Genomic DNA, 27071 nt, shown 5'->3' with positions numbered 1-27071 from the left:
GAGAGTGCTGTACAAATGAATAAAACCCACGTGCTGGCTACAGTTGCATTCTTAATCTGCCCCTCCACCTATTATGTGTTTCATAATAAACATTATCTTATCATTTAGGTGTAAGGATATAAAAATCAGTGTAGCCTTCCACTTCTGGATGGGTTTATCTGAATATGGGACTTAGCATGAATGAAAGGCTATTTATTTGTTTAGTATTAAATGTTACTAGTGATTTATTGACTGTGTTGCATCTGGGGACATGATGGGACACAATCAGAACACTTCCAATCAAACTGTCTTAACCTAACAAGAGTGATCTGATTTTGTTATAAAGTAAAGTAGGATGGGAAGCAAAGTCCAATAGCAAGCAGGCCATACAGTCTCTTTGCTTTATGATGATGGGGATTTTGAAAATAATCCTGCCTGGCAACTTTTAGCACACCCTTTAAAACCGCCAAACCATACTTGATCTTCAGGTATGTAAAAGGTGTACATGCTATTCTTGGACTGGGTAACATGTCATTATTTTTTTTATATATACACACATGTGTGTGTGTGTGTGTGTGTGTGTATTTAATTTCTGTACTTTCTTAAATGGGTGTGTATAGAGTATTTACAGAGTGTTAACTTTTAGCTTTAGTTACTTTTTCTTATTTGTAATAAAAATACAATACATTTTGGATAAAAGTGTCTGCTAAATGACTAAAAGTAAAGTAAGTAAGTAAAGTGTGTGAGTGTGTGTGTGTGCATGTTTATGTGGTTTATGAGGACACACATTTTTATAATGACATGGGTATGACAGAGGTATTACAATATGAAGGTGGTTTATGAGGACACTGCCTATGTCCCCTTAATTCAAAAGGCTTAAAAAACATACTAAATGGTCTAAAAATGCACAAAGTCTCCTGTGAGGGCTAAGTTTAGGTGTAGGGTTGGTGTAGGGCAATAGCACACACAGTTTGTTCAGTATAAAAATCATTACGCCTATGGAGAGTCCCCATAAACCACAAAAACCAACGTGTGTGTGTGTGTGTGTGTGTGTGTGTGTGAGTGTGTGTGAGTGAGAGTGTGTGTGTGTGTGTTTGTGTTTGTGTGTGTGTGTGTGCGTGCGCGCATATATGCACACACACACACACACACACACACAAACACACAAACACACACACATAGGCCTACATATGAAACGAAAGACCTAAAAAATGAAACAAGAACACAAAATGTTTTTGTTAGGCGACTACAAATCAGTAACATATTTACTTATTTTATAGTCTGTGAAACCTTCTTTAACCGCAGACTATAAAATAAGTAAATATGTTAGTTTTTTATTTTAATATAGTTTTAAAAAGTATTGTATTTTGTGATAAGGAAGCTGCATTTAATCTTTAAAAAAAAAAATATATATATATATATATATATATTGATCAACATGCATTCTTGATCCAAAAAAGGAGTATACATTTTGTGGTTTAGCTGTGGACCAAATGTTTTAGATGCCGTTTTAAATGTTATAATTTTAAGAATTCGCTTTGGTTACGGAGCTTTGGGTGGCTCGCTCTGTTACTATGGTGACGCCCTAAACAAACATGGCGGTCAAGGTAGTAAAGGGAACTTCTCCATGGTGCCATTTAGGTATTTATTATTTCTGCCTTCACGTTTTATATTGAGACATACGAGCATTTATGGCACGTTTCCATAAAATAACACCTTAAACCTTCTTCTCTACGCACCACACGTGTCAGAGCTTAAAATATAAAATTACGTTTAAATTGCGTTTGGCAAAACAATGGCCGATGAAACTGAACTAAAAGCACTAAAGAGCTCTGAACCTTCCATGAACCGACACAAACCAGCATCAAATACAACTCAGGTAAGAGAATGACTACTGAACACTGCAAATTATGGTTATTTTAACAGTTTGACTAGTCATCATTTACTCACCCTCATGTTGTCTCAAACTATACACCTGTATTCCGTTGAACCCAAAATGAGATGTTATGTAATAGGAAATATTTTAGGAATTATGTAATTTTCATTTTTGGGTGAACTATCATTAAATAAATCTGTCTTGTGTGTACAGGACATTTCTCATCTACTGGCCAGCATATTCAACGACCTTTACACCACAGAGGTGATTGGGAGGGACACTGTCTCTAATCTTAGTAAATCACGCAGAGGAAGCAACAACTACCATGAAAAATTTGTGGAAGAGCTACAGCAGGTGCCTCTCTTCACATCTGAGCAAGTCTCTCTTATAAAATGTGATGTATATCTTTATAAAGGATTTAAATGTTTTTTAAACAGAATTTTAGGATTGTTTTAGTTCAAAAGAACAATGTTTCTTTAAAACAGAAGCCTTTTGTAACACTGTAAATGTTTTTGCTGTCACTTTTGATCTGTTTAATCCTTGCTGAATAAAATTATTAATTCATATTAAAAAATGGTACTGATCCCCCTAGTGTTGGCTCCTTAATTCTTATTTGATTCTTCTTTTTTCGGATTTGAATGATCTAGATTATGTTTTTTGAATTGAATTTTTATGATTATATCAGGTGCATTCTGAATACAACAGACGGATTGAGAACGCTGACATGCTGGAGACACACATTATACAGGCCCGACTGCAAGCTGCTGCAAAGGAAGAGCACGATCACAACAGAATCATGGAAGAAGTGGGTGAGGCCTACCGTCAGCTGGGTCTTCCCCCAGGTAGGTTTCTCTAGTTATGTTTATTTAAACAACCCATTATTTTTTACTATCCACAGTGTGTCGGTCAGTTAGTTAGTAGTCTTATGGCATCAAAACCCTGAAGAATCCTCTATGTCTCCAAAGTTAAATCAGCTTTCAAGTGGTGTGTGGACAGTGGGCTTCTCAGGAGCAACAACTTGATTTGTCCACTGGACTATACAACAGTGCACACCCCAGTTGTTAAAACCCCAAAAGGTATTATTTCACTGACCTATAAAGTAAAAACATACTCAAACAATAAGATTACGCATTATAATACTGTCATTTTCCCATTTTTTGCAGGCATGTTCACTCCAGGCTTTGCCCAGCCAACTGTTTCCTATAATATGCACATTTGCACCGAACCACAGGATGATGGTTACACTCCTCTCCCCCCACCTGCGCATACGGCCCAGAGCCTGTTGGAACAATCAGAGGAGACACTCACGCTCCCTTCCACTCCAGAGTCCTGCTCCATCAAGGGCACCGAGGTTTGCCTCTGAACATTATTCCATTTTCCTCATGCCAAAGGGAGTAGAATGACCTTTATATTTTTTATTACATCACTTCCTTCTTTCAAATTAACACTCTAGCCTCAGATCACATGATAAAAATCAGTTATACTCCTATAGATTATAATTTTTTTAATAATAATTTTTATATTACTCATTATTTGAATAAATAAATGGAATATTTGAACTTTTACATTTGTACTATTATAAATATTATATATAGTTTGTTTATACTTTATATTTAGGGTTGTCAAATCGATTATTCGCAATTAATAGTATCCAAAATAAAATAATTTAGTGTTTACATCATGTAAAATGATCTAGTACAGACAAAAAGGTGATTAATACATTTTAATTTTTCCAATTTTTCAACTCAAAAGCTTGGTTTGGTGCATAAGGCCTCTTGGATGGAGAAGCCTAGCGCTCAGAGTCAAGCAGAATACAGGGCTTCCCTACAAAAACACAAAGACCGACACAAGTTCCTGCGCAACCCTCGCTTCCTGCTCCCAAATGCTCAGCGTGGGGGAAAGTCTCTCATCATGCCAGGGAAGAGAACTGAGAATGTGGGAAAGGGCAGGAAAAACACAGCCAGAGAGAGGTGTGCCTGTGCTTTTGATTTAATATGTGTTTTCTTTGGGAAAATCATATTTAGAATAATATTGATTTATTTGATCATAATTTCTATAACCTCTATAATTAGCTAGTATAAATACCTAATTAATTAATTATTATTCAACAAAAAAATTACACATAGCGCCTTTAATAATTAATCAATATCCTATCAAATTCAAAGCAAATAGGCCATTTTATGAATTGTTTTTATAATCCCTATAAGCCTTGTCCTTTGTTGTCGCATTGTTTGGTCAGCATTTTGGTCAGCTTTATTCAACCATTATTGCCATAATATTTATGCAGCATGGGTAGGGGAAATATGATACACATGAACACTCAAGAAACGGATCACACCCTTTTGTCTGCCATGTATTATAAATGCTAACCTGAATGTATTGTTATATATTTCTTCATATGGCACATGTAGACATCTGAAAACCGTGACATGCAATTGCAAACCAGCAGAATGGATTATTCTACAAGTATAATCAGCCATGCAGCCTATATAAGTTTTTATTTATTGTCTTTTATTATCCATATTGTCTCCAAACACATATCAGCATGCCAGGTGGTGGTAATAGTGAGAACATTGAAATTGAATTGAATCACTCCATTTCCTGATTCACTTGTCTGGCCAAACTGAAATGTCTGAACTGAAATTTTTTCCCTTCATAGCGGCCAAAAGAATCACAAGATTATCAAAATGCCTCAGCTGACTCTTTCTGCATTTTGAGTCAATGAGCCCTGTGCAGTTCCTGTTTTCTGCGTCTTGGCAGATACTGTTTGAATGAGATACTTCATAAAATGTGGCTAGGCATTTCCACCAAGAGTTTAGGTTCAAATATTTGACTATACATGGGAACGTATATATTTTAGTTGCTGTGACTGGTTACTATTTTTAAACACCTTTTCATGTGGTTAATTTCTATTATGCAGAGATGTATTCTGTCAATTAACCAATGATTCTAGTTTACTGCACATAAACTGATGGACAGTTATAGGACAAAATATCTGCATTTTATACAGAATTTATTTAATGATAAAGGCATGTCATCTTATACATAGTAGAAGAATTATTTTATTTATTTATTTGGGTATTAACTTGTCGTAAGCTCATACATGGGAAATTATTGTCACAAAATTCCCTTTCTATCTTAAGTCCTAGTCCTGGTCTCGCTCCCATCTTCACTGCGAATCCACCTGTGATCTTCTTCACTGACTACAGAATAGGGCAAGTCTATGAGGTATACATCACCTTATATTGAATTCATTTTGGTCCATTTGAATGAATGATTATATTCATACAACATGAAATGTATTCAATTATAAACGTTTTAACAGTTTACTGCATTTTTTAATTGACTAAATCAGTAATGTGAGGTTTTTACTTTTTACTACATGACCCCTAGTGTAATGTTCATTAGATTTTCACTACTGAGCCACTTCTGAATGACGCCTTTCCACTTCAGTATGTTTTCAGTTCTTAATAGTGCCTTCTGTTTTCTGTAGACTGCGGTGGAGCTCAAAAACATGACTGCGACCAGCCGTCACATCCGAATGATTCCTCCAACATCCCCACACTTCTCTGTTGGTTTGGGTGCGTCTAAAGAAAAAAAATACCTGCTGACCTCATGAAAGACTCATTTATGTTCCCAGGAGTTCTCTCTGCATAGCTTACTTTAAAGCTGTTCGTAGCACATTTCGTAGCAGTACTAGAGGAAATGGCAGGGTTATTAACGTTAACTAAAACTAAAACCATAAAAAACATTTTAATTACTTAAAACAATTAAAAATTAAAGTAATAGTTCACCCAAAATTGAATATTCTGTTATCATTTTCTCACCTTGGAGTTGTTCCAAAACAGTATGAGTTTCTTTCTTTTGTTGAACACAAAAGAAGATCTTTTGAAGACTGTTCAAAAAAGTTGCTGGTAGCCATCGATTTCCATAGTATGTAAAAAATACAATGGAAGTCAATGGCTACCAGCAAATGTCTACATTTCTGTTCAACAGAAGAAAGAAACTCATACAGTTTTGGAACAACATGAGGACGAGTAAATGATGACAAAATTAATTTCTGGGTGAACTGTTATCTGAATATCACAGGATTCTGAGGAACTGGCTAATAATACTTTGGTATTTACCCTGCGGCTTGAGGAAGCAGAATAGGGAAACAGGGACATCTACTGTTAAAAATGTGAAATAATTACTACCAATAAATTTCTGCTTTGAGATCAAGATAAGAAACTGTGTAACAAAGCTTTGTTTCATAGGCAGGTTCCCTGGTGAGGGAGGGATTGTCGCTCCTGGAATGAGTTGCCAGTATATGGTGCGTTTTGCTCCAGACTCTCTGGCTGACTATGAGGATGCTCTGGTTGTGGAGACGCAGTTGCCATATCCTCTCATTATACCAATAGAGGCCCGCAGACCCCCTCCAATACTCAGTTGTGAGTCAAAATAAACTTAACTCTTTCAGCATCTTGATCTTAAAGGGATAGTTCACCTAAAAATGAAAAATAACAATGAAAGTCAATGGGGTCCAATGTTGACTGACTTTCAGAAAATATCGTAAGTTGGCTTGTTTTGATGTTGATCAATAATAAGGGATTCAGAGTTGAATCATTGCCTCTCCTCTTTCCGTGCGCCAGTGGCGGCTGTCATGGACTGCGGTTACTGCCTTGTGGGAGGGGTGAAGTTTATGGAGGTTTTATGTAGGAATGAAGGACTGAGTGCCGGAACATTCTGTGTAATGCCGAAGAAACAGTGGCCTGCATCAAGCCTTAGGGTAAGCATGCAAATCTTGACATGAAATATCATTCAGTTCATATTTAAGATTCCTTTCTTTGACAGAATTATTATTTATGAATTCTAATAAATCTAATAATTTCTTAACATACTTTGCTAGTTGAAATAAACTTCTGTACTCTTGAACTCAGTTTGATCTGTACATCTGAAATCAAACAACGGCTTAAAGTGAAAATTAAATTTCGCTCTGTTTTCTAAATGCATGTTATTGATCTTATTGTGAACTATTAATTAAAAAAAAAAAAAAATCTTTTTACATTTTCTTAGCTCATAATTTAACATTTAAATAAATTGATGAAATGACAGACTGGTGACACATGCTGGACTTCTCCAAACATTTAGTCCACTTCACAGCCCATTCCTCCAGTCAACAACCTATAGATAGAATCCCCCCACCCTATATTTTTTGTCTTTTTACAATACTGTTTCACTTGGATGTACGTCACAATACAGAAGAAAAGATCTGTCTCCACCTCTGTTACATTGCTGCTTTAACCTTTTGTCTTAGAACGTTGTTACCCACCATGAGTGATTATTCTGTGTGTGTCTCAGTCTGCAGTGAAGTCTACTTTCGCAGAACAGCCTCCCTTTGCCATCTGTCCCTCTATTTTCGGTCTTCTCCCTGGACAGGCCACTGTCATAGAGGTGAGATGTTACTGACTGAAGAGCACACAAATCAACTCAACCTTATACAGTGGTGGCCAAAATTATTAGAACACTTGGTATATTTAAGTGAATTGGCCATTACTGTCCCCATAAAACAAACTATTGCCGGAACTATCTGCGATGGGAGGAATCTGCTGGAACATTGAAAATGAGAAAGTCTGGACCTCAACCCCATCGAGCAAATTTGGGGCGAGTTGGAAAATAAACTGGACAGTTCTAAGGAAAGCCTTTGGCTTGATTTGCAGAAGGCATAGGATAACATTAGTGTTGAAGTTCTCAGGAAATACTGTATATTGACACTATGCTAGAGAGATGTGCTGCTGTAATTGCTGCAAAAGGTGGACAAACCAAATATTAAAGTTAAAAGTGGATAAAAACAGTTTGACTCACTTTGTGATATTTGTTGTGCTCAGAGCAACCATCTGCATGTTTCTTGAACGTTATGAAATGAAATCATGTTTTGGAGGCAAAAAAGGTCAATATTTGCAGATCTGTCAGGTGTTCTAATAATTTTGGCCACCACTGTAGATGTTAATCAGTTTTACACAAATTACTTATATACCCTCTAGAAGATTCCACAATACTAATTTATGAGTTTACTCTGCCTTCTATATACGATTTTCTCTATTTTGATTTGATTGACAGGCTCAATCTTTATGGTATAGCGCACACATTCCCTCATTATAACTTTTAGTTATGGTAATTATGATTAAAAATAAGCGATGGTTGGCAGAACAGATAATTTTTTTTTAATTAAATCTTCTAAACACTTTTCTTTTGAGATGCAGATTTTGTTGTTCATCACCTAAGTAACTTGCAAAGAAAAACACATGAATATGCTAATGTTTGCACATTTTTAGATCATGTGAATACAGCGTTTCATACAGTCTGACAGTCATACAGTCAATACAGCTCAGATTTGAATAATATTCAGTAATCTGCTAGTCTGTGACTCCGTATGTTTGGATGTTTTTTTTAGGTTGTGTTTTTCCCCACAACTGCTGAGATCTCTACTCAGGACTTTACCATTGTCTGTGACAACTGCCAAGTGAAGGACATCACCCTGCAAGGTAGGAAATCAATTCAGCCAAAAGTAAGTATATTTTTGTCTGAAATCTGAAAAAAAAAACGTCCTAAAAGATGCATTTTCTCAGGTACAGGTCAGCTGATCACTGTGGAGCTGGTTTCAATATCAGGCGGAGAGGATCAGCCTGAATTGGGGGAGTTGTGTGATATCACAGCTGACCATTATGTCAGATTCCACCCAACCAATCCACATTCTACCTTACAGAAGATGGTTGTTGTGAAAAACAATGCGTGAGCTACCTGTGCACATCTGCGTCAACAAAGAATGGTATGTACAGCAGATACTTACTGGTGTGTTTGTAAATAATGTTTTCATTTATGTGTAGACACTTGGAGCTCCCGTACCATTGGCAGATCAGGAAACCCAACCTTCAATGTCTATTGCCTGGAGAGAATCCAGACCCCTCCAGCATTCAGCATCATCTTGATACAGACAGTGTGTTCAGCATTACTCCAGTCATGGGCATCCTGAGCCCTGCAGAAGAACATGAGTTCCTGCTCACATACTGTCCAAAGGATGTATGTGCACTCACACATACAGCATAAACTCACTAAAAATTCAACTATGGCCATATATATATATATAAACTAATAAAAATGACAAAAACACACAATGAAATAACTAAAGTGAAAATGAAAGCAAACTATAAAAATATAATGTAATTTAAAAAACTATAAAACTGTATTAGCACAAACCATAGTAGTATATCAATGATACTAAGATACTGTAACTCACTGAACAGTAATTTTCTATCTGTCTAAGTTGAAAGACTACCACAGTGTCTGCCGGTTGGTGATCATGGATGTTCCTGATCCACCTAGAATTGGTGACGATGGGTAAAATGAACTTTGCTTACTGTTTGATATTTGAATTTAAAATTAATTTAGGATACATTTAAGATTATTCACGCCATTTAGAAACTTCTGTGTGTTGATTTGCAGGACGTGTCTCAACACAGCTCTCCATGTAAATGATGTGACCGTTTTAGAGGTTGAAGTGAAAGGTTCAGCTGAACCGTATAAGATTCTTCTTGAGCCGTATGCCATTTTAATACCAGGGGAAACCTACATACACAACACAATCCGCAAGAGATTCAAGGTAGTGCTGAGTCCAGAGGTCAAAATGACTCTGAACTTCTTTCCTAATTCCCTAATTTACATCATTAAATGTTTTTGAAGCTCTAGACGTGTGTATGTTTTGTGTCTGTGTTTTAGATGTGGAATCACTGCAAATCAGTCATTCACTTTGAATGGGAGCGCATTATTGACAGTCATTTAATTGAAGTGGAGCCTTCAACAGGAGAAATAGGTCAGAGCATTGCAGTGTATCAGTAAATAATGTGTGAACAAACAGACATACTGTTCAAAAGTCTGGAGTCAGTAAGATTTTCTTAAAGAAATTAATACTTGTATGAAGGACCATAAAATTGATCAAAAGCGAGAGTAAATGTAGGCATTATGTCAAAATGATTTTTATTTAAAATCAATACTGGTCTTTTGAGCTTTATATTCATTAAAGAATCCTGAAAAAAAGCATAATGGTTTCAACGAAAATCTTAAGCAGCACAACTGTTTGCAACATTTATAATAATAAGAAATGTTTCTTGAGCACCAAATCAGCATATTAGAATGATTTCTGAAGGATCATGTGTCAGTAAAGACTGGAGTAATTCAATTCAATTTTTTAATTCAAGTTTATTTGTATAGCGCTTTTCACGATACAAATTCTTGCAAAGCAGCTTTGCAGAAAATTTTAAGTTTCTACACTGTATTTAGGAGTAGGTTATTAGTGGTGACTATGGCAGAAATGTACTGTAAATGTACATCATGCAGTTAGTTACAAATTACATGTAATCTAACAGACGGTGAACACTATTAACTGCAATGATTATATGTTGCGATTAAACTTTGCGATTAAGCAAAATTTAATAGTTTTATATGTTGTTCCAGGGTTAGCATTAGTTTTTAGTAATGATACAAAAAAATCAGCTTTGCCATTACAGGAATAAATCAAATTTTTAAATATATCAAAATAGAAAGCAGTTATTGTAAAAATATTTCACAATATTGCTGTTTTTACTGTATTTTATGATCAAATAAATGTATGCTTGGTGAGCATAAGAAACTTAATTCAAAAACATTAAAAAACTCAAAATTGAACAGTAGCGTATAAGTCTATTCATTAATAAACAAAACAAATAAGTAAATTATGTCTAATATATTCTTGCTTACAGAGATGAATGAGTGTTTCGATATGGAGTTGGCTCTGACTGGAAAGAATCCAGGTCATTTTACCTCCACCCTGCAGTGTCACATTCAGCACCATCCTAAAACAATAGGACTGACCATTGAGGTCACGTTTAAGGTGTTTAAATCCATTTCATATGCTATGTGGAGGACATTACAAATGTTCTCATTAGCAAATTATATCTCATTCAAATTAATTCTATTTAATACGGTGCTTCAGGGTCCGCATTGCTCAGTGAATGTGCCCAGTCTGGATTTTGGTTTGCTGCAAATGGGAAGTGAGAGCATCTCTTCCATCGATATTACCAACAACAGCCTGCTAGATGCTCACTGGATCTTAGAGGAGCTGTCCAACACCAAGCCACCAATCAAGGGCCTGGTACAACACCCCATCTACGCTTCTTATTAAATATTATTACTAGTATTATAAATCAGCACATAGATGTTTGTGGACTGTTTTTGTATTCTTATTTGCATTCATCTGTGTTCAGGTGTATATGAATCCAAATAAAGGTGTGCTGCCTCCCCTGGCGTCCTGCAGTGTGGATGTGGTCTTCAGAGCCCTGTACTGCCAGCGTTTTGAGTCAGTCCTACAGCTTACTGTACTCAACGGCACTGGCCGGTGAGGAAATAAGACATATCATTTGTCATATTGTGTCAGAACTACAAGAAAAGAATACTAAGAAAATGTTATTGGTTATTTATTGGTTTTATCACATATTTGAGTGAAAGTGTGCATTGGTTTGTCTTCAGTCACGTCTCTGTACAAGCAGTCGTCCAGTCTCCTCAGGTGTGCTTGCTGAGCTGTGAGCTGGTGTTGACTGATCTATATGTAGGTGTTCCACAGACAAGCAGCGTTACCCTGTTTAACCAAACACTGCTGCCAGCCCACTTCACCTGGAGCATGGTGAGACAGTTTACATAATGTGTTTATCTCAAACTGTTTTATCTTGTTCGAAAAACCTAGCCAGTGTTGATAGTTTGGAAAGAACATGATATTGAATTGTAATGTGGTCACACTCACAGACAACAAAGTCAGCCATTTTTCTTCATAAAAGAGTTTTACACACAAAAAATCTTCTGAAAAACAAGTTTAAAAACATATACAGTTACATGAGATGAAAACTTATCAGTAGCCGAATAAGACCTGTTTTTTTTACATGGTACTGTCAAGCAGTCAAAAGAATTCAATATTATTGTGGTTTAATGTTGTGATATTGTATAGGCTGGACCAATATGTTTAGTCATTCTCAAGGTGTTCTCTTCCTTTCAGCTCCAAGGTGCACAGGCTCATCTGTGCTCTGCAACCTTCAGCCCCTCTGCAGGCACTCTGGAGCCCAATGCCAAAACAGAAGTGTCTGTATCATTCACCGCTCACACTGTTGTATGTACTGCTACTGTAGTACTGTAACACCCACAGCCTAAAATAAACCGTATATAACAGCTCCAGTGCAAACAGTATTGTGAATGCGTTTTTATGTTTTTAGGAGGAACTGACTAAAGTGGCTGCAGTTTGTGAAGTAAAAGGAATGGAGAGTCCATTATTGCTGGGCTTTTTTTCTAAAGCTAAACCTCTCAGAGTTTCCTACTCACTGCCTTCTGATTGGTACATTTACCTTATATTCACATTTCCCTGGTCTTTGGTTAGTCATTTTATATATATTTTTTTTAAATCAAGACATGGTTGCAATATCATCCTCTTTTTTCTGCTATATATTTAGTACTAATTCAAGGGATGCTGATCACCAACCAATCACACTGGACTTCACTGAGCATGAGCCGGTTGTCATGGGCAAATCTATCAAACGGCAGTTGCTGATAACAAATCACACCGCTATTACTGCTCCGTTCACTGTTGAAGCAGAGTACTTTACTGGATATTGTCCTTCACAATTGGATGAAAACTCTGAAAGGTACAGTACATCCTGCATCTTGATTCTGCTGTATTCTTTTTGTATTAATACCAAAATATTATTTACAAAAAATTATTAACTTCTAATTAACTACTAGCCTAATATTGCATTTGGGGTCGGTAAGACTTTTAAAATGTTTTGAAAGGAGTCTCTTATGTTCACAGAGGCTGCATTTATTGTAATATGAACTATAATTTCAACTTTAAATAACTGTTTTCTGTTTTAATGTATTTTAAAATGTAATTTATATTTTTATTTATATTTTAATTTTTACATTTAATTTTTTAATTTTATTATGTATTTTAATTTTATTATCATGTAATTTTATTATTTATTTTATTTTATTTATTTATAATTGAATACTATTTAAAAAACTGTTTTACCTGACACTTTGGCCTTTCCCTCCAGGAGCAGTGCACCTCTCCATTTCATCCAGGCCAAAAAAATACAGCAGAAAGCGTATGATGGTTGGTGTAACCTACTCTTTTGTGCTCTTCAGTATCAGTTAATGTGAAACAGCAAAGTCAAAAAGCATTTTCTTTCTTTACTTCCAGAATTTGTAAACTTTCTTCTTTCCCATGGAAGAGGCGCAGCGTTCTTTGTTGAACCGAACAGTGGGATGCTCAGTCCATTTGAGACTCAAACCATCAATATCACTGCTTTCACCAATATGTGGGGGAATTATCAAGACAATCTCATATGTAAAGTATGTCACAAAACAGTCAAACTTCTTATTTCATTATAAATATTTTTGCCTTTCTCAAATCAAACAGCTGAGTTACAGTGAATCCTGACTGAACTTTTCTTTCAGGTTGGAGATCTAGATACAACTCCCATTCCTATCAAGATGTCTGTGAGGGGCTGCCCAATTTACTTTCAGATGATTGGACCACAGCCTGACAACCAGAACCAGGGTCCAATTATACGGTCAGTGTATTATAGGATGCTTAAGATGTCGCAGTTTACATGCAAAGACTGTTCTTTGATATTTATGATTGACAGGTTTGGAAGCCACGTTTCTGGAGGAGACACTGTGTCACGCTCTTTACGGCTCATTAACACCAGTCCATACGGTGAGCCATTCACCACATCAAGTTCAAATGTACATACATCAATTTTACAAAAGTACATACATCACGTCGTTTTCTGAAACCTCTCAGATATCCGTATGGATTGGGTGACCTACAACTTGGAGGTTGGCGATAGTAAATTGATAGATCTGTTGGTTGCATGTGGTGAGCCCTTTCCTCTGAAGGATGCTGATGGCAATGAGGTTCTTGGAGGGCTGGACACATCCGTCATGTTCCCGCCCACATGGGATGACAGCCACACCCCCAGCAGAGAAGGAACAAGCTCAACTTTCATGACCAAATCTGTGAGTCTAAGCTTAGTTTTCATAGTAACATCCCAAAACAGGTAGTTCTGGTGCAGCTTCACTACACAAACAAAAAGGTCTAACTTTTTTTCTTCTGCTTTGTAGGATGATTTTGGAGAGAATGAGGAAGAATGTGATGAAGAGGAAGGCAGAAACCCTTCTAGGTCTCTTGCTCCAGCGAAGAAGCTGTTTTCTGTGTTTCTGAAGCCTCATGAAGGGAACGTCTCTGACTACCCATACTGCATCACTCCACAGCAAATTGTAGGTTATGGGAATCACCACTGTTCCAGGTTCCAGTGTTTTATTTCAATATCTGGATGTAGAACATTAATGACATGAATGTGTGATGGGGTAAAAGGCATTTAAAGGGATAGCACACAAAAAGTATTCTCATAGATTCATAAAATTACGGTTGAATCACTGATGTCACATGGACTATTTTAACAATGTTCTTCCTACCTTTCTGGGCCTTGAATGTGTCAGTTGCGTTGCTGTCTATGCAGGGTCAGAAAGCTCTTGGATTTCATTAAAAATATCTTTAATTGTGTTCCAAAGATGAACAAAGGTCTTACAGGTTTGTAACGACATGAGGGTGATTAAATAATGGCAGAATTTTAATTTTTGGGTGAACTAACCCTTTAATATGTACTTTATTACAGGTAGTTCCAGCAGGGGGCAGTAGCACCATTCATGTGTCTTTTACTCCTCTGATCCTGTCATGTTCAACCAATCAAAGATGTATTGGTTATGCTCTGGGTTTCATGAACCTGGACTCTAAGGTATGTTAATCATGTCCACCTAACCTTATACAGACTGTGTTACATTTGCATCTCTTTCAAAATAGAATAAGTTTTATAGTCAAGATAGTGTATAATAATTACACTATTATTTATCTTGTAGCTTGCATCATTAACTCCAGGCAAAGTGGAGAGAGCTCAGGGTTATGAGCTAGAACCTCTGAGGCTGGACATGCAGGCTAATGTAAAACCTGCCATGTGAGTTACAAATTTCATTTTATAGCAACCGCTTAATTATGCCCTACTTACATTTTTTTATTGCAATATCTTTCAATGTGCTTCTACCACAAGCATTTCATACAAGTAAATAAATACATTATATATAAGCAACTGTAAATCAGTGTGTGTGTTTAGTTTGTCAGTGCAGATGGCAGAGGATACAGACACACTGGAATTCACAGCAGCTGCCAGTGATACACTAGACGCAGCATCACACACACAGGTGCACTTTAAACAAGGAATATGTATTCAAATCAAAGACCAGTTAATTATGACATTTGGTGGTGGGAGGGTTGATCTGCACATTTTTGTCTTTCCATTTGGACTCTAGAAGGAATCCAGGATAACTCGGATGTTCCAGCTGAAGAACAATACAGATATGGCCTTGAGTTTCAGACTGAGCACACACCCTCCATTCTCAGTGCTGCTGCCCCGACAGAGCCTTAAACTGATCGGCAGCTCACCCTCTCACAGACACACAACAGGACTGTCTGGACCAGGAGACGAGCAAACATCACTTCTGTTACAGCCTAAACAAATCATGCAGGTCATATTGTTTCTTTGCTCTTGGATTTCAGCTTTTTTTTTTTTTGCTTTGTCCCTGTATGCTATTTTTCAATCTGACACAGAAGTGATTTAATAATCATTTTAATTTGCAGGTTAAGGTGGCTTTCCATAATTCAGCTTCACTCCTGACCTGTCTGAATGAACCATGTAAGGAATCAGATGCTCAGCCTTCTGCTAATCTTCTGTGCAATGATGCTGGAGAAAGGACACTACGGTTTCAGCAGAGTTTGACCATTCAGTACAGCAATAACAGCGTACAGGTGTGTAAACAGACAACATTTAGCTCCTTTAAATAGCTAAAATACACCAGTCACGAAACAAAAGGCACTTTTTGAGGTTCATAAAGCTGGTATTACTGATAGAGCTGTCATTTCAAGGCAATATTCAAGGCTATTGCATTTGAAGTTGATGATGGGTAAAAAAAAAAACCTCATCTTATGGGAATCATATTATCCTGGAACAATAGCCTGATTCAAACAAGTATTTACAGTAATTATGCCAAATTTGAACTTTTAATAAAATTTAATAAATGTATTATTTATCAAATTAAATTTAACACATTTTATATTTAAATCTAACTTTAAACATTTTTTATTTATTTATTTCTCTTAACTGAACTCTTGACCCCACTTTGAAAACTCTAAGCTACACTACTATTTTTTAAATACTGTTTAATTACCATTTTAATGTTTTGTTTTTCAAATTAATACTTTTAATTTTGATAAAAAATGTGACAGTAAAGATATTTCTGTTGTCACAAAAGATTTCTGTTTTCTTTTTTTACTTTCTGAAAACAAATGTATTACATTGTCCACAAAAATATTAACCAGCACAACTGTTTTCAATATTGATAACAATATTGTTATCATTTCTTGAGCATCTTCTCAAGCATTTCTTGAGCATCAGCATATTAGAATATTTCAGAACGATTACATGACACTGAGGACTGAAATAATGGCCATCACACGAGTAAATTAGAATTTAAAAAACACTGAAATAGAAAAGTTATTTTAAATTGTAATATTTCAAAGTATTACAGTATACCAAATTTTTGATCAAATAAATGCAGCCTTGGTGAGCTTTAGACTTCCTTCAAAAACATTAAATATAAATTTACCAAACCCAAACTCTGAACCAGAAGCAAGCTTTCTTCTTGATATTTGAGCTTTTGTTGCCAAACAAGCAGATGTGTCTCAGAAGTCTCAACTGAATTTCCTCTGTAAGTAACCATGTTGTAAACACTATTGTCTGTTTGACTATTTCAGACAGTGTCCCTTTATGCTAATCTGGCATTACCGACACTGCACCTTTCCAGTTCCACTGTGGATTTTGGCTCCTGCTTTGTTGGACAAACAACTGTCAAAGAGGTCTACCTCTACAACAGAGGTGGCTCCTGTAGCTTCTGGACCGCACTTACAGGTAAAATGCTTTGGCTTTGGATGAAGCAGTTGTGGAGTGGAGTGATCATGAAGTTGCATTAGCATAGACAAGGTTGCTGTAATAACAGATTGCAGCTGTAATCCTGTCTTTTATCATTTGATCTTTACAATCATGGTAAATACTTTGTATCTAGTAGAACTCATGTTTTGTTATATGTCTAGATGCTGAAGGTGGCAATGAAGTGTTCAGAGTAAGTCCAGACTCTGGTGTGTTGAAAGCTCTTGGGGATCCACCATCCTGTAAGCAGCTGCTGCAGATCAGCTTCACTGCAAGGTACAGTGCACCTCACCTGATACACACACAACCAATCAAATCATATTGCAGAAAATACTTCATTCAATAAATGGATAATATAATTATTTAAAGGGATAGATCACCCAAAAATTAAAATTCTGTCATTAATTACTCACCCTCATGTCATTTCAAACCTGTAAGACCTTTGTTCAACTTCGGAACACAAATTAAGATATTTTTGATGAAATCTGAGAGCTTTCTGACCCTCCATAGACAGGAACACAACTGAAATGTTCCCAGGCCCAGAAAGGTAGTAAGGACATCGGTAAAACAGTCCATGTGGCATCAGTGGTTCAACTGTAATTTTACGAAGCTGTGAGAATACTTTTTGTGGGCACAGAAAACAAAATAATTACTTAAATGTCTCCTCCAAATCACGTATTCCGCCATTATCGAGAGTACCTCTTCACATTACTATGTTTCTGGACCTGGGTAAATTTCAGTTGCTGTCTTTGCAGGGTCAAAAAAAATAAAATCTTAATTTGTGTTCCAAATATGAACAAAGGTCTTACAGGTTTGGAACCACATGAGTGTGAGTAATTACAGAATGTTCATTTTGGGAGAACTATCCCTTTAACTGCAATAGATTAATTACTTAGATTCAGGTCGAGTTTGAAGTTCAGAATTCAAGAGACTCTACTATATTACTGTATTTGCCTAAGCATGTGCATTTTTCAGTTTTATTAAACTTTATACAAATTGTATTTTCTTCATCAGTGATCAGAAAGAGTTCCAAACTATTATCACAGTGCAGGGGGTTCTTGGAGAGACACCACTTGTTCTGAAGGTCAATGGAAGTGGATCATTTGATGAGAGATTTGTATTTCCAAAATCTGACACCTGACATTGAGTTCCACGTATAAGACTGAAGAACTGAAACGTATGTCTTTCTCTCTCTGTATAGACATTCATTAGTTTGATTAGATACTGATCTCTGTATACTTCAAATACTGTATTTGTGAAAGTTTTGTTCCTTTAATTATAAATATTAAAGATCAACATAAGAACATAAGCATATTTTAAATGGCCTAGTGTATGTTTGCAAATTGAGAATCAAAGGTCAAGTTGTAGTTAAACAGTGACTTCACACATACACTACTGTTCAAAAGTTTGGGATCAGTAAGATTTTTTTGTTTTTAAATCTCTTTTGTTTACCAATACAGAAATAACAGTAATGTTGTTTTTTTCTTCTGAAAAAAACTCTGATCAGTTTAATGCATCCTCTCTGAATAAATGTATTAATTTCTTTAAAAGTCTTATTGTCCCCAAACTTTTGAAAAGTAGTATAGCTAGCATTTAAAATGCAAGTTTCATACATAATAAATCATTTTTATTCTAACAAATGAGATGCATTACAAACTTTTGTAAATTACACTGGTCCTCAACATAACTTTTTTTTTTAATTCTGAGTCTTCTGCTCTATCCATACCAGAAGGAAATACCAGATCAGATTAATGTCACAAATCAAAGAGATAAAAGTTGTTATTCTGATTGCACTTACAGATACAAGCATGACTGTTTTCATGATCTGTTATCACAGTTGAAATGCAAGGCACTTTAAAGTGAGATCTGAATGTTGAACATCCTCAAAAATAAGGCAAACACCCACTGATGCGCACTATGTAAGAAGTGTGCTCTCTCTGCTTGTGTTTACAGTTAGACTTCTAGCAGCTTGATTAAAAAGAATTTGTGACTGTTAGTTTATCTGCGTGTCATCAGGACATTTGCATCTTGGGATCTTGCGACAGGCCTTTCATCACTGGCCAGGATACTCAAAAACTGCAGCAGCTCCCATTCCAGTCCCAATGCACATGGACACCACGCCATACCCTCTGCAACAAAAAACACAACACTGTAAAGAGGAAAATGGATCATAGTCTTTTTTATATTGCTCAATTCAAAGCCTGTATATTTAGGTTTGCAGTAATGTATTAATGTATTGTAGTAATGTGTTCTGTATTAGTAACAGATTTCATTGGACCCTTCTGTATGATATTATCACATGATTATGTATGTTCACCTCTTGCGTCTGCGTTTGAGCTCATTGAGCAAAGTCACGACCTGTCGAGCACCAGTGCAGCCCAGTGGATGACCGAGAGCAATGGCTCCTCCATTAGGATTCACTTTCTCCATAGGAATGCCCAGTTTTTCCACACAATACACCGCCTAGGAATATTGTGAAAGCCGCTGTTATGAATAACAGGAAAGTACTGAAAAAAAAACTGGGGGAAATCCAAGACAATCTATCAGTCACCTGACTGGCGAATGCTTCGTTGATCTCAAACACATCAATATCATCCACAGTCAGCCCTGCACAAGCAAATGCAATAACACGGCTCATTTACAACCATTATTTTGGAATAACGAAAATGGAAAATCTATTTTAATAAGTTTTTAAGTACAATTACTACTTGAATATAAATGGCTTATATGAACATTGAGCAGCTATACTCACCAGCCTGGTTGAGGGCTTCTGGGATGGCATAGGCTGGGCCAATGCCCATTACGTCTGGTGGAACACCCACCACAGCGCTCGCCCTCAGCACCCCAAAAACAGGAAGTCCTAGTTTCTCCACTGTAGATCTCCGCCCAATTAGCACTGCTGCTGCGCCGTCACTCACCTGACTGGCATTACCTGCAATGGGAATGAAAGATTTGAGTTATGGAATTTAGCGTCCAAATTACTTTTTCAAAAATTCCGCATATGCACACCAGCTGTGGTGCTGCCGGTTTCTTTGAACGCTGGTCGCAGTTTGGCCAGGCCTTCGAAGGTAGTCCCAGGCCGGATCCCGTCATCCTTTGTAACAGTAATAGTGCGCTCAGTGCCATGTTCATCCACAAATTTAGTAGTGACTGGTGTGATTTCCTGATCAAACAAGCCCTTTTTCTGTGCCATGGCTGCCCTAATGTTATAAAAGTTCACAAATAATTAATACTTTGAGTTGTTTTGAGTGCATTTTTGCTAAATACCAACAACTAGAATGTATAAACTATACATAAATGTCATGGCAGTACCTACTTTTGTTGGGAACTGAGAGCAAAGCGGTCCTGTGCTGCCCTAGTGATGCCAAATCTCTCAGCAACATTCTCTGAGGTTATTCTGAAAGAAAATAGAGAAAAAAAAATAATGTAAAGATTAAAAAAAGAGTATAAAAGAAATAACATGCATACCCCATGGGAATGATACAGTCTCTGGCTTTCTCATTGTCCATCAGTCGAGGGCTGAGGTCTCCTGGGTTATTCGGTGAACGAAGGGACATGCTCTCCACACTGCCAAGAGAAAACAAGGAAAAAGAAATTGGGTATAAGATTCAGATTCAAGTAGCTTGGGAGCCCCTGCCCTTTGCAATGATTAATGCTACACTTTAACTTTCACATCCATTACTGAAATCAAGAATTACAAATGTAGCATACTAACCCACATGCAAGTCCCATGTCATATGAATCTCCCCTGATTCCACCTTAAAACACAGAAAAAAACCTCTTTTAACTATAATACTGTATTTTATTATGGTGCGGCCCAAACAGGCCATTTTACAGGTTAAATTGCAATTCTTACCTGCAATATTAAAAAGTGCTTGTAGTCCAGAAGAGCACTGCCTGTTTACAGTGTAGACAGGTACAGACTCAGGAAAGCCACTGAAAGATAAAGAAAGTCTTGTATTTTGCAGCCAATTCATGTTTGGCAATGTTTATTATTCAATTAATTACTAATTTCACCTAAAAAAATGTGCGACTCGAGCCATCAGTGCACCTGCACCAGGTTGTAGCACATTACCTGAAAAACAGCATTAAGTGTGGCCAAAAATGAATATCACTTGCTCACCAATAGATCACCTGCAGTGAATGGGTGCCGTCAGAATGAGTGTTCAAATATATTATCAAAACATCACAATAATCCACAAGACTTCACTCCATCAATTAAGTTGTGAAACGTATTTGTTTATAATAACATCAGCATTACTGCATATTAACTTTAAACCACTGCTCAAACTTGTTTATCACAAACAGTTTTTTACTTCACAAGACGTTAATTGAGGGACTGGAGTTGTGCGGATTACTTTTGGACTATTGTGATTCTGACGGCACCCATTCACTACAGAAGATCCACTGATAATGTTGAATTTCTCCAAATCTGTTCTGATTAAGGAACTCATCTACATCTTGGATGGGCTGAGGGAGGGGGGTGAGTAATTTTCAGCTGATTTTCATTTTTGAAAATCCTTTAATCACGCTTCCTATATGATCGCCAATCATATTGTTGTGTTTTAGTGTATCTTATAATGTTTTGTTCAGGCTAGCTGTCATCTGACTTACCAACACACACATCCCCTAATAAAGAGGGTCCCAGTCCCACATCCTTCAAGACTGCACTCATCACAGCACTAAGAAGCTCATCTGGGGTAGTGTCCTAAAATAAAACAGACAGACTTTAATACAGAATGATGTGAATGTCGCTGTCAAGCAGTCATATTGACAGATATCCCACCTTAAAGGATCCTCTCTTCGCTCGGCCGATGGCTGTTCGTAGTCCATGAACCACAACGATATCATTTGGATCAGCAGCTGAAGCGCTGCACTGCCTCATTCCCAAACGACTGTTTGACGACAGATGTCCCGACAAAACCTGCACTCTGTGCATTTTTATGTCAAAAATGTGGGCACAAAAAAAATAAAAGGATAACAGTTTACTGAGATATACACAGATGGTTAACAAGGACTAATGTATAAACTATGCTCTACATTTCTGATGATGTTTCCTGGTGAACCTTGCTTCTCTGGTCAGACTGGATATCATTGGCTAGTACGTTCTGACGTCTTCGTATGGAATTATGGGGAATGAAGTACAAATCTGAAGTCATTTGTTGAATTTTTTTTTCTAGTTTTTCTAAATAGTTTTAAACTAATTTTAAAATAACACAATGCAAAAGAAATTAAAGAAATTATATTTTATTACGAGTATTAGAAGTATTGACAGTTTTGCAAATTTTATCATTCTTGGCAGTTTTGTAAACTTTATATAATTCAGAATTCTTTATTCATAAATGCTAAATGTCCAAAACCCCTCCTTTGTATAATGCTTTCTATAACAAAATTGCTGTAAAAATGGTAAAAAATATTATGTATAAATATTAAAATTGTATAAATATTAAAATGTAAAATATGATCGATTTGACGTCTTGTGATTATGTATGTATTTATTTATTTAAATTAATATCTTACTACAGTTACTGACTTTGGTGCATGTCACATGCGATCAAAAACGTAAGAAGTTCCAGATTTGTAAGCTACATTTTAAATGTTTGGATGACTTTAAAAATGAATAATAATTAATAAAAAGTCATTCTAACATTGATAATGTACAAGTCTGGAACTCCTCAATTTTTTGGGGGATTGACTAACCATATCTATCTATCTATCTATCTATCTATCTATCTATCTATCTATCTATCTATCTATCTATCTATCTATCTATCTATCTATCTGTCTATCTGTCTATCTGTCTATCTGTCTATCTGTCTGTCTGTCTGTCTGTCTGTCTGTAGTAGAATATTATTACATTTATTTGTTACCCACTGTAGCGTGTTTTTATTTTTCGTTTATTTAATTTTGATATTTATAATACATAACCGCTAAAAACACAAATTAGGGTTTTAGACTGTAGGTATATTGCGCAAATTTTTGACGTCTAAATAGAATTATTTAAAAAATAATATTTTAAATAATAATATTATTAAAAATATATATATTATTTTTAAAATTACTTAAAATAAATCATTAAAATTAAGTAAAAATTTTCAAAACGCGCTAAACATTTGCAGTGCACTGTTGATCACAGTCGGTCGAGGGCGCCAGAATCGCGCGCAGCCCGAGCGTCGGTAGCGCCCCGCGGCGCGTCATCGCTTCCTCAGGCTGACATTACACTCTCGCTCCTCTGGAAAAACTCGGCGTCAGTCAGTGTTTGCGGAGAGGAAACTTTCTTCCTTTGACGGCGCGCAGTCGACGAGATTTGCAGCTTTCCCAAGCGCGCACCGCTCCATCTGGATTACTGGCATCCGCGACTCCAAAAACATAATCCGCAAAGCTTTTCGGTGCGGTTCCCCTCAATTTGTGCGTGACAACTGTATTCAAGTGCGCGCGGCTTCCGGATATATCCCTGTTTTGCTGTATCTCTCTCACAAGAGCACAGGTTGCGGATTTTTCTTCTTTACGGCGTTTAACCCCGTGAACTTGCTTTAAATCTCACATTGGTTTAATTCGTCTTAAATGTCAGCACCAGCATGAAGATACGCACGTAAGGTGAGTTCTATCCAGAATTATAATGACTGCACTTATATTTAGGGTAGTGAGCAAAGATTTGCTATAGAGGGTAAAATTGTCATTGTTTTTGTTACACGTAATGCATTAGACACCAGAATGAGTATCAGATCACCGCTATTAAAGACAAACATATTAAGTTAATGTTGTGTTTTGTCCTGGCAGAACTTGACACTTGAACTTCTAGATATAGGATGCATGTATGTGAGCAATGTAGCTATGCTTATTCATAGCAGCTGAAATTATACATGACATTTGCAAATGTGACATTGGCTGAACCTACACTTGGATATGTAAACACTATCTCATTTTAATGTGTATAAATATGTCTAAAAAACATTTGATGTCTTTAGTATGGGTCATTGAATGAAACGGGTGTCTTTTCCATGACATTTCTAAGATTTTAAACATTCTATCAGATAAATGTTGTTTTAAAAGTGGTAATAAATTGCATTGTTCCATCTTAAACTTCATATAAAACTTAATATAGCTACCAGACTTTTAAAAAGTAACAGGGTTGAAATTTTACAGTGCATTTAGCTTCAACGTTTATTAGAAATAATTTAATGCTAATATTTCTACAAATATCCATTCCCAGTAATCATTTGTTTACTGTACAAAATTGTGGTAACAGGGTTGAGTGGTTAATATCTCTCTTTATTGACAAAATATAACCAGACAAAAGAAAAGATAAAGTGTCTTTGAAAAGCATGCATAAAGATTTTTTAAATTTATGTGTATTAGTTATATTGTACATTGCACCAATTCTGATGTTAACAGGGTTGACCTGAATGCACTAAATTATGGTAACAGGGTTGACTGCTTATGATCGCTTCTTACTCACAAACTTAAAATAAAAGATTAAGTGATTTTAAAAAAGACATGTCCTTGAAGAGCTTAAAAAGAGATATTTTTATTGTTTTATCATGGAGAATGATATGAAACTTTTATGTCCAGTAAAGCTTAGAATTATTTATAGGGTGACTGTATATTATTTTCTTTAAAGAAATATATTTAAGAATAAAGTTACTTTAAACATATGGATGTGTTTAAAAATGTCTAATAGTAGAAGTTAATTGCATCACAACTAGTGGCAGTTAAATGTAAATCAGGGACACAAATGACAGCCTTTTCATTGAATGACCTATAAAAGCTACACTATGTAACGTAAATATATTTAAACCCAGAGCCTATGTGATATTGATAATAATAGGGATACAAATATAGACATACAGCCACTATAATGAAAAAGGAGTTGATGGGATGTGCTGGAATGTGCTGCTTTTTCTTGCACTTGTCCTTTAGTCACTCATTGTCCGTTGAAATATCTTTGTTTGTTTTCTGAAGATCACTCTACTTAATGAATTATTGAATATAGGTTAGTGTTTCTGCAATATGTACAGATCTGTCTCAAACAAACCCTGTGCCAAGAATGTTTCTTACAACATGAGGAAGGAATGTAGATGAACTTTGTACCTTCATTGTAATTATTGCTGGGTTTACATTGAATTGAAGACACCAACCAAGACTTTCTGAGTCACAATGCTTGCCTTAGACTCCGATGCAGTGATGTTTTTGCATGAACAGCCTTTCATAGCTACCGATATCAAGTTTTGGTCAAAACATCTAAGCAGATCAATAGCAGAAATGCAAGATGAGTAGGATGGAGTGAGATGTAGTGAGTCACTTGACCTTAAAGTTTATCATCTTTAGACAGGCCTGCTGCTACACACTCATGGAGCCACATTCTCAGGGCCTGTGTTTATGTATGCTCTGGTTAGGAGCATCTTAACAGGAAATTGAATTCGCCCTCCCTAGTAATGGAAGGAATAATTATTAGTCTGTTAGTTCATTAGACCCCTAAAGATTTAAGTATTTCAAAAATTTGATCGCTTGCCATCACACACAAGTCTTCTTCATGTCTGAGAGCACACAGGAACATTTAGAAGCAAATATGTTGACTTAATTTCACTCTGACTCATATTTTCGGGAATCCCTAAAGGACTATTTTGGGAGAAAGATGTTGAAATCTGTGATGAATGACCACCTAAGATTAGGATGTTGGAGAAACGTGGTATTTTATCCTGTTGCCTTAGAGCGCGTCTTCTTTTTCGTGGCTGTAAGTCAAAGTCTTGTCTGGTCGGCCACAGATCTTCATGATGGATCATTCATTTTGGGTCTGATCTCAGCGTTAGCCGACTAGACGCAGAGGAAATCACAGCAGTCTTATCGCTTGCTTGAGTGATTGAACGCGCACAAGCCTAAGAGGCAAGGGCCAGCGGTCAGTGTGATTTGAGTGGCTCCTGGAGGCTCTTTCTCTAAAGCTGTGGAAAGAACAGGGGTGGTGCTTCGCCTCGAGTTCAGTTTTGATAAAGAGTTTCAGTGTAAGACATCAAAGTGTCTAAATTTGGGTCAGGCTTTTCCAGGGTTTATCCGTAAAGTGTTCATCGAAGATACCATCCACTTGTGCGTTAATTAGAAATAGTTTTCCTGGATTGTGATAACACAAGTTGCATTCGAGGGTTTCTTATCTAATTTCATCCCGTTAAGCACTTTGGTAGTTCCCTTTTTTAATGAGACGAAAGGAAGCCCTGTAATCAGGTCCTGTGTGCCAGACAAGATGAAGTGCAGGTGAATTGCCTTTATTACAAAGAGTGGGAGAAGCACTTAACGAGACCAAGATATTGCCTTTTTATGACCAACATGATACAGATTACTTTAGTTTTCATTCAAATTATTATTTTGCTTAGATCTCCAGTAACCTTTTTTTTTTTTTTTTTTTTTTTAATGATCATAAGACCACAACAATAAAAACATGTTTTGTTTTTTTAAATAACAACAAAATATTATATTACATTTATGCATTTTGCAGACGCTTTTATCCAAAGCGACTTACATTCAAGTTACAGTTTTTACATTTTATCAGCTCTTGCTTTCCCTGGCAATCGAACCCATGATCTTGGCGTTGCTAGCACCATGCTCTACTATTTGAGCTACAGGAAAATAGGTAGGTATTACATAAATATTGATACAAAATAATTAACAATTATTTACATACATGCAAAAGCTGTTTTTATTTAGATAGTAAAATATAAAGCAACTATAAAGTATTTCATGAGACATTTTATAATATCTTAATGCCTAATTGTCCACCTTTAGCAGTTGGGCAACAAGATGGTTTACATATGGCCATGATATAACAATTAAATTTGATTTAATAATTTCAAAATATTATATATTGCTTTATTTGATTGCACTGTATGTATGTGGATAGTGCTGGATATTTTTATGGTAGTTGGAGTTATTAATCTTTACTGTAATATGGAAGTCTGTAAAGTTTTAAAGGTATGGAATCAAGTTTTAAAGGTTTTGTTTGATTTATAATACAGTAATTTTGTGAAATGGCGAGCCTATTATTATTACAAAAGTTAGCAAAAATGATGCTGTAGTGTTGAATGTGGTTGGCACGGTTTTGCTGTGTTGTTTCCAAGGTGTTCTGAATGTGT

General features: G+C 36.2%; 3 protein-coding genes across 5 annotated transcripts in view; 2 read left to right on the top strand and 1 right to left on the bottom strand.

The window, feature by feature from the left end:
• Positions 1 to 1547: 1547 nt before the first annotated feature.
• On the top strand, positions 1548 to 18584 carry LOC306864586 (deleted in lung and esophageal cancer protein 1-like). The gene is made up of 38 exons (XM_079408682.1): positions 1548 to 1858; positions 2069 to 2209; positions 2541 to 2697; positions 2821 to 2931; positions 3019 to 3206; positions 3608 to 3825; positions 4999 to 5083; positions 5349 to 5436; positions 6112 to 6285; positions 6487 to 6623; positions 7196 to 7288; positions 8289 to 8379; positions 8464 to 8626; positions 8722 to 8914; positions 9159 to 9232; positions 9338 to 9494; positions 9611 to 9704; positions 10630 to 10760; positions 10863 to 11021; positions 11134 to 11264; positions 11396 to 11549; positions 11916 to 12026; positions 12130 to 12248; positions 12364 to 12555; positions 12964 to 13022; positions 13110 to 13261; positions 13367 to 13482; positions 13558 to 13628; positions 13716 to 13930; positions 14036 to 14191; positions 14590 to 14709; positions 14831 to 14925; positions 15082 to 15169; positions 15278 to 15493; positions 15606 to 15773; positions 16779 to 16932; positions 17115 to 17226; positions 17965 to 18584. The coding sequence occupies exons 1-38, from the start codon at positions 1775 to 1777 to the stop codon at positions 18089 to 18091; spliced, it is 5094 nt and encodes a 1697-aa protein (XP_079264808.1). The 5' UTR covers positions 1548 to 1774; the 3' UTR covers positions 18092 to 18584.
• On the bottom strand, positions 18562 to 22030 carry LOC306864587 (3-ketoacyl-CoA thiolase B, peroxisomal-like). 3 transcript variants are annotated; one of them, XM_079408684.1, is made up of 13 exons: positions 21991 to 22030; positions 21737 to 21881; positions 21565 to 21658; positions 20968 to 21025; positions 20807 to 20886; positions 20666 to 20708; positions 20419 to 20517; positions 20267 to 20347; positions 19960 to 20150; positions 19703 to 19882; positions 19502 to 19557; positions 19268 to 19413; positions 18562 to 19079 (listed from the first exon to the last, which is right to left on the bottom strand). In XM_079408684.1, exons 2-13 carry the CDS (start codon positions 21833 to 21835, stop codon positions 19004 to 19006), a joined length of 1203 nt encoding a protein of 400 aa, XP_079264810.1. In that variant the 5' UTR covers positions 21836 to 21881; positions 21991 to 22030; the 3' UTR covers positions 18562 to 19003. The 3 variants fall into 3 exon arrangements, 2 of the variants coding, with proteins under 2 accessions (XP_079264810.1, XP_079264809.1); XM_079408683.1 differs by having other exon boundaries at positions 21737 to 22002; XR_013783798.1 differs by lacking the exon at positions 19502 to 19557 and having other exon boundaries at positions 18563 to 19079; positions 19268 to 19469; positions 21737 to 22002.
• A 1119-nt stretch (positions 22031 to 23149) lies between these two features.
• Positions 23150 to 27071, top strand: part of LOC306865033 (mitogen-activated protein kinase kinase kinase 3-like) — a 56753-nt gene continuing 52831 nt past the window's right edge. The window contains exon 1 of the mRNA XM_079409361.1: positions 23150 to 23547. The gene's annotated coding sequence lies outside the window, so the exon portion shown is untranslated. The remainder of the gene's footprint in view (positions 23548 to 27071) is intronic.

The sequence above is a fragment of the Barbus barbus genome, assembly GCF_936440315.1.
Source record: "Barbus barbus genome assembly, chromosome: 46".
In the NCBI taxonomy this organism is placed as follows: Eukaryota; Metazoa; Chordata; class Actinopteri; order Cypriniformes; family Cyprinidae; genus Barbus; species Barbus barbus.
This window is presented reverse-complemented; position numbering and strand designations above follow the sequence as displayed.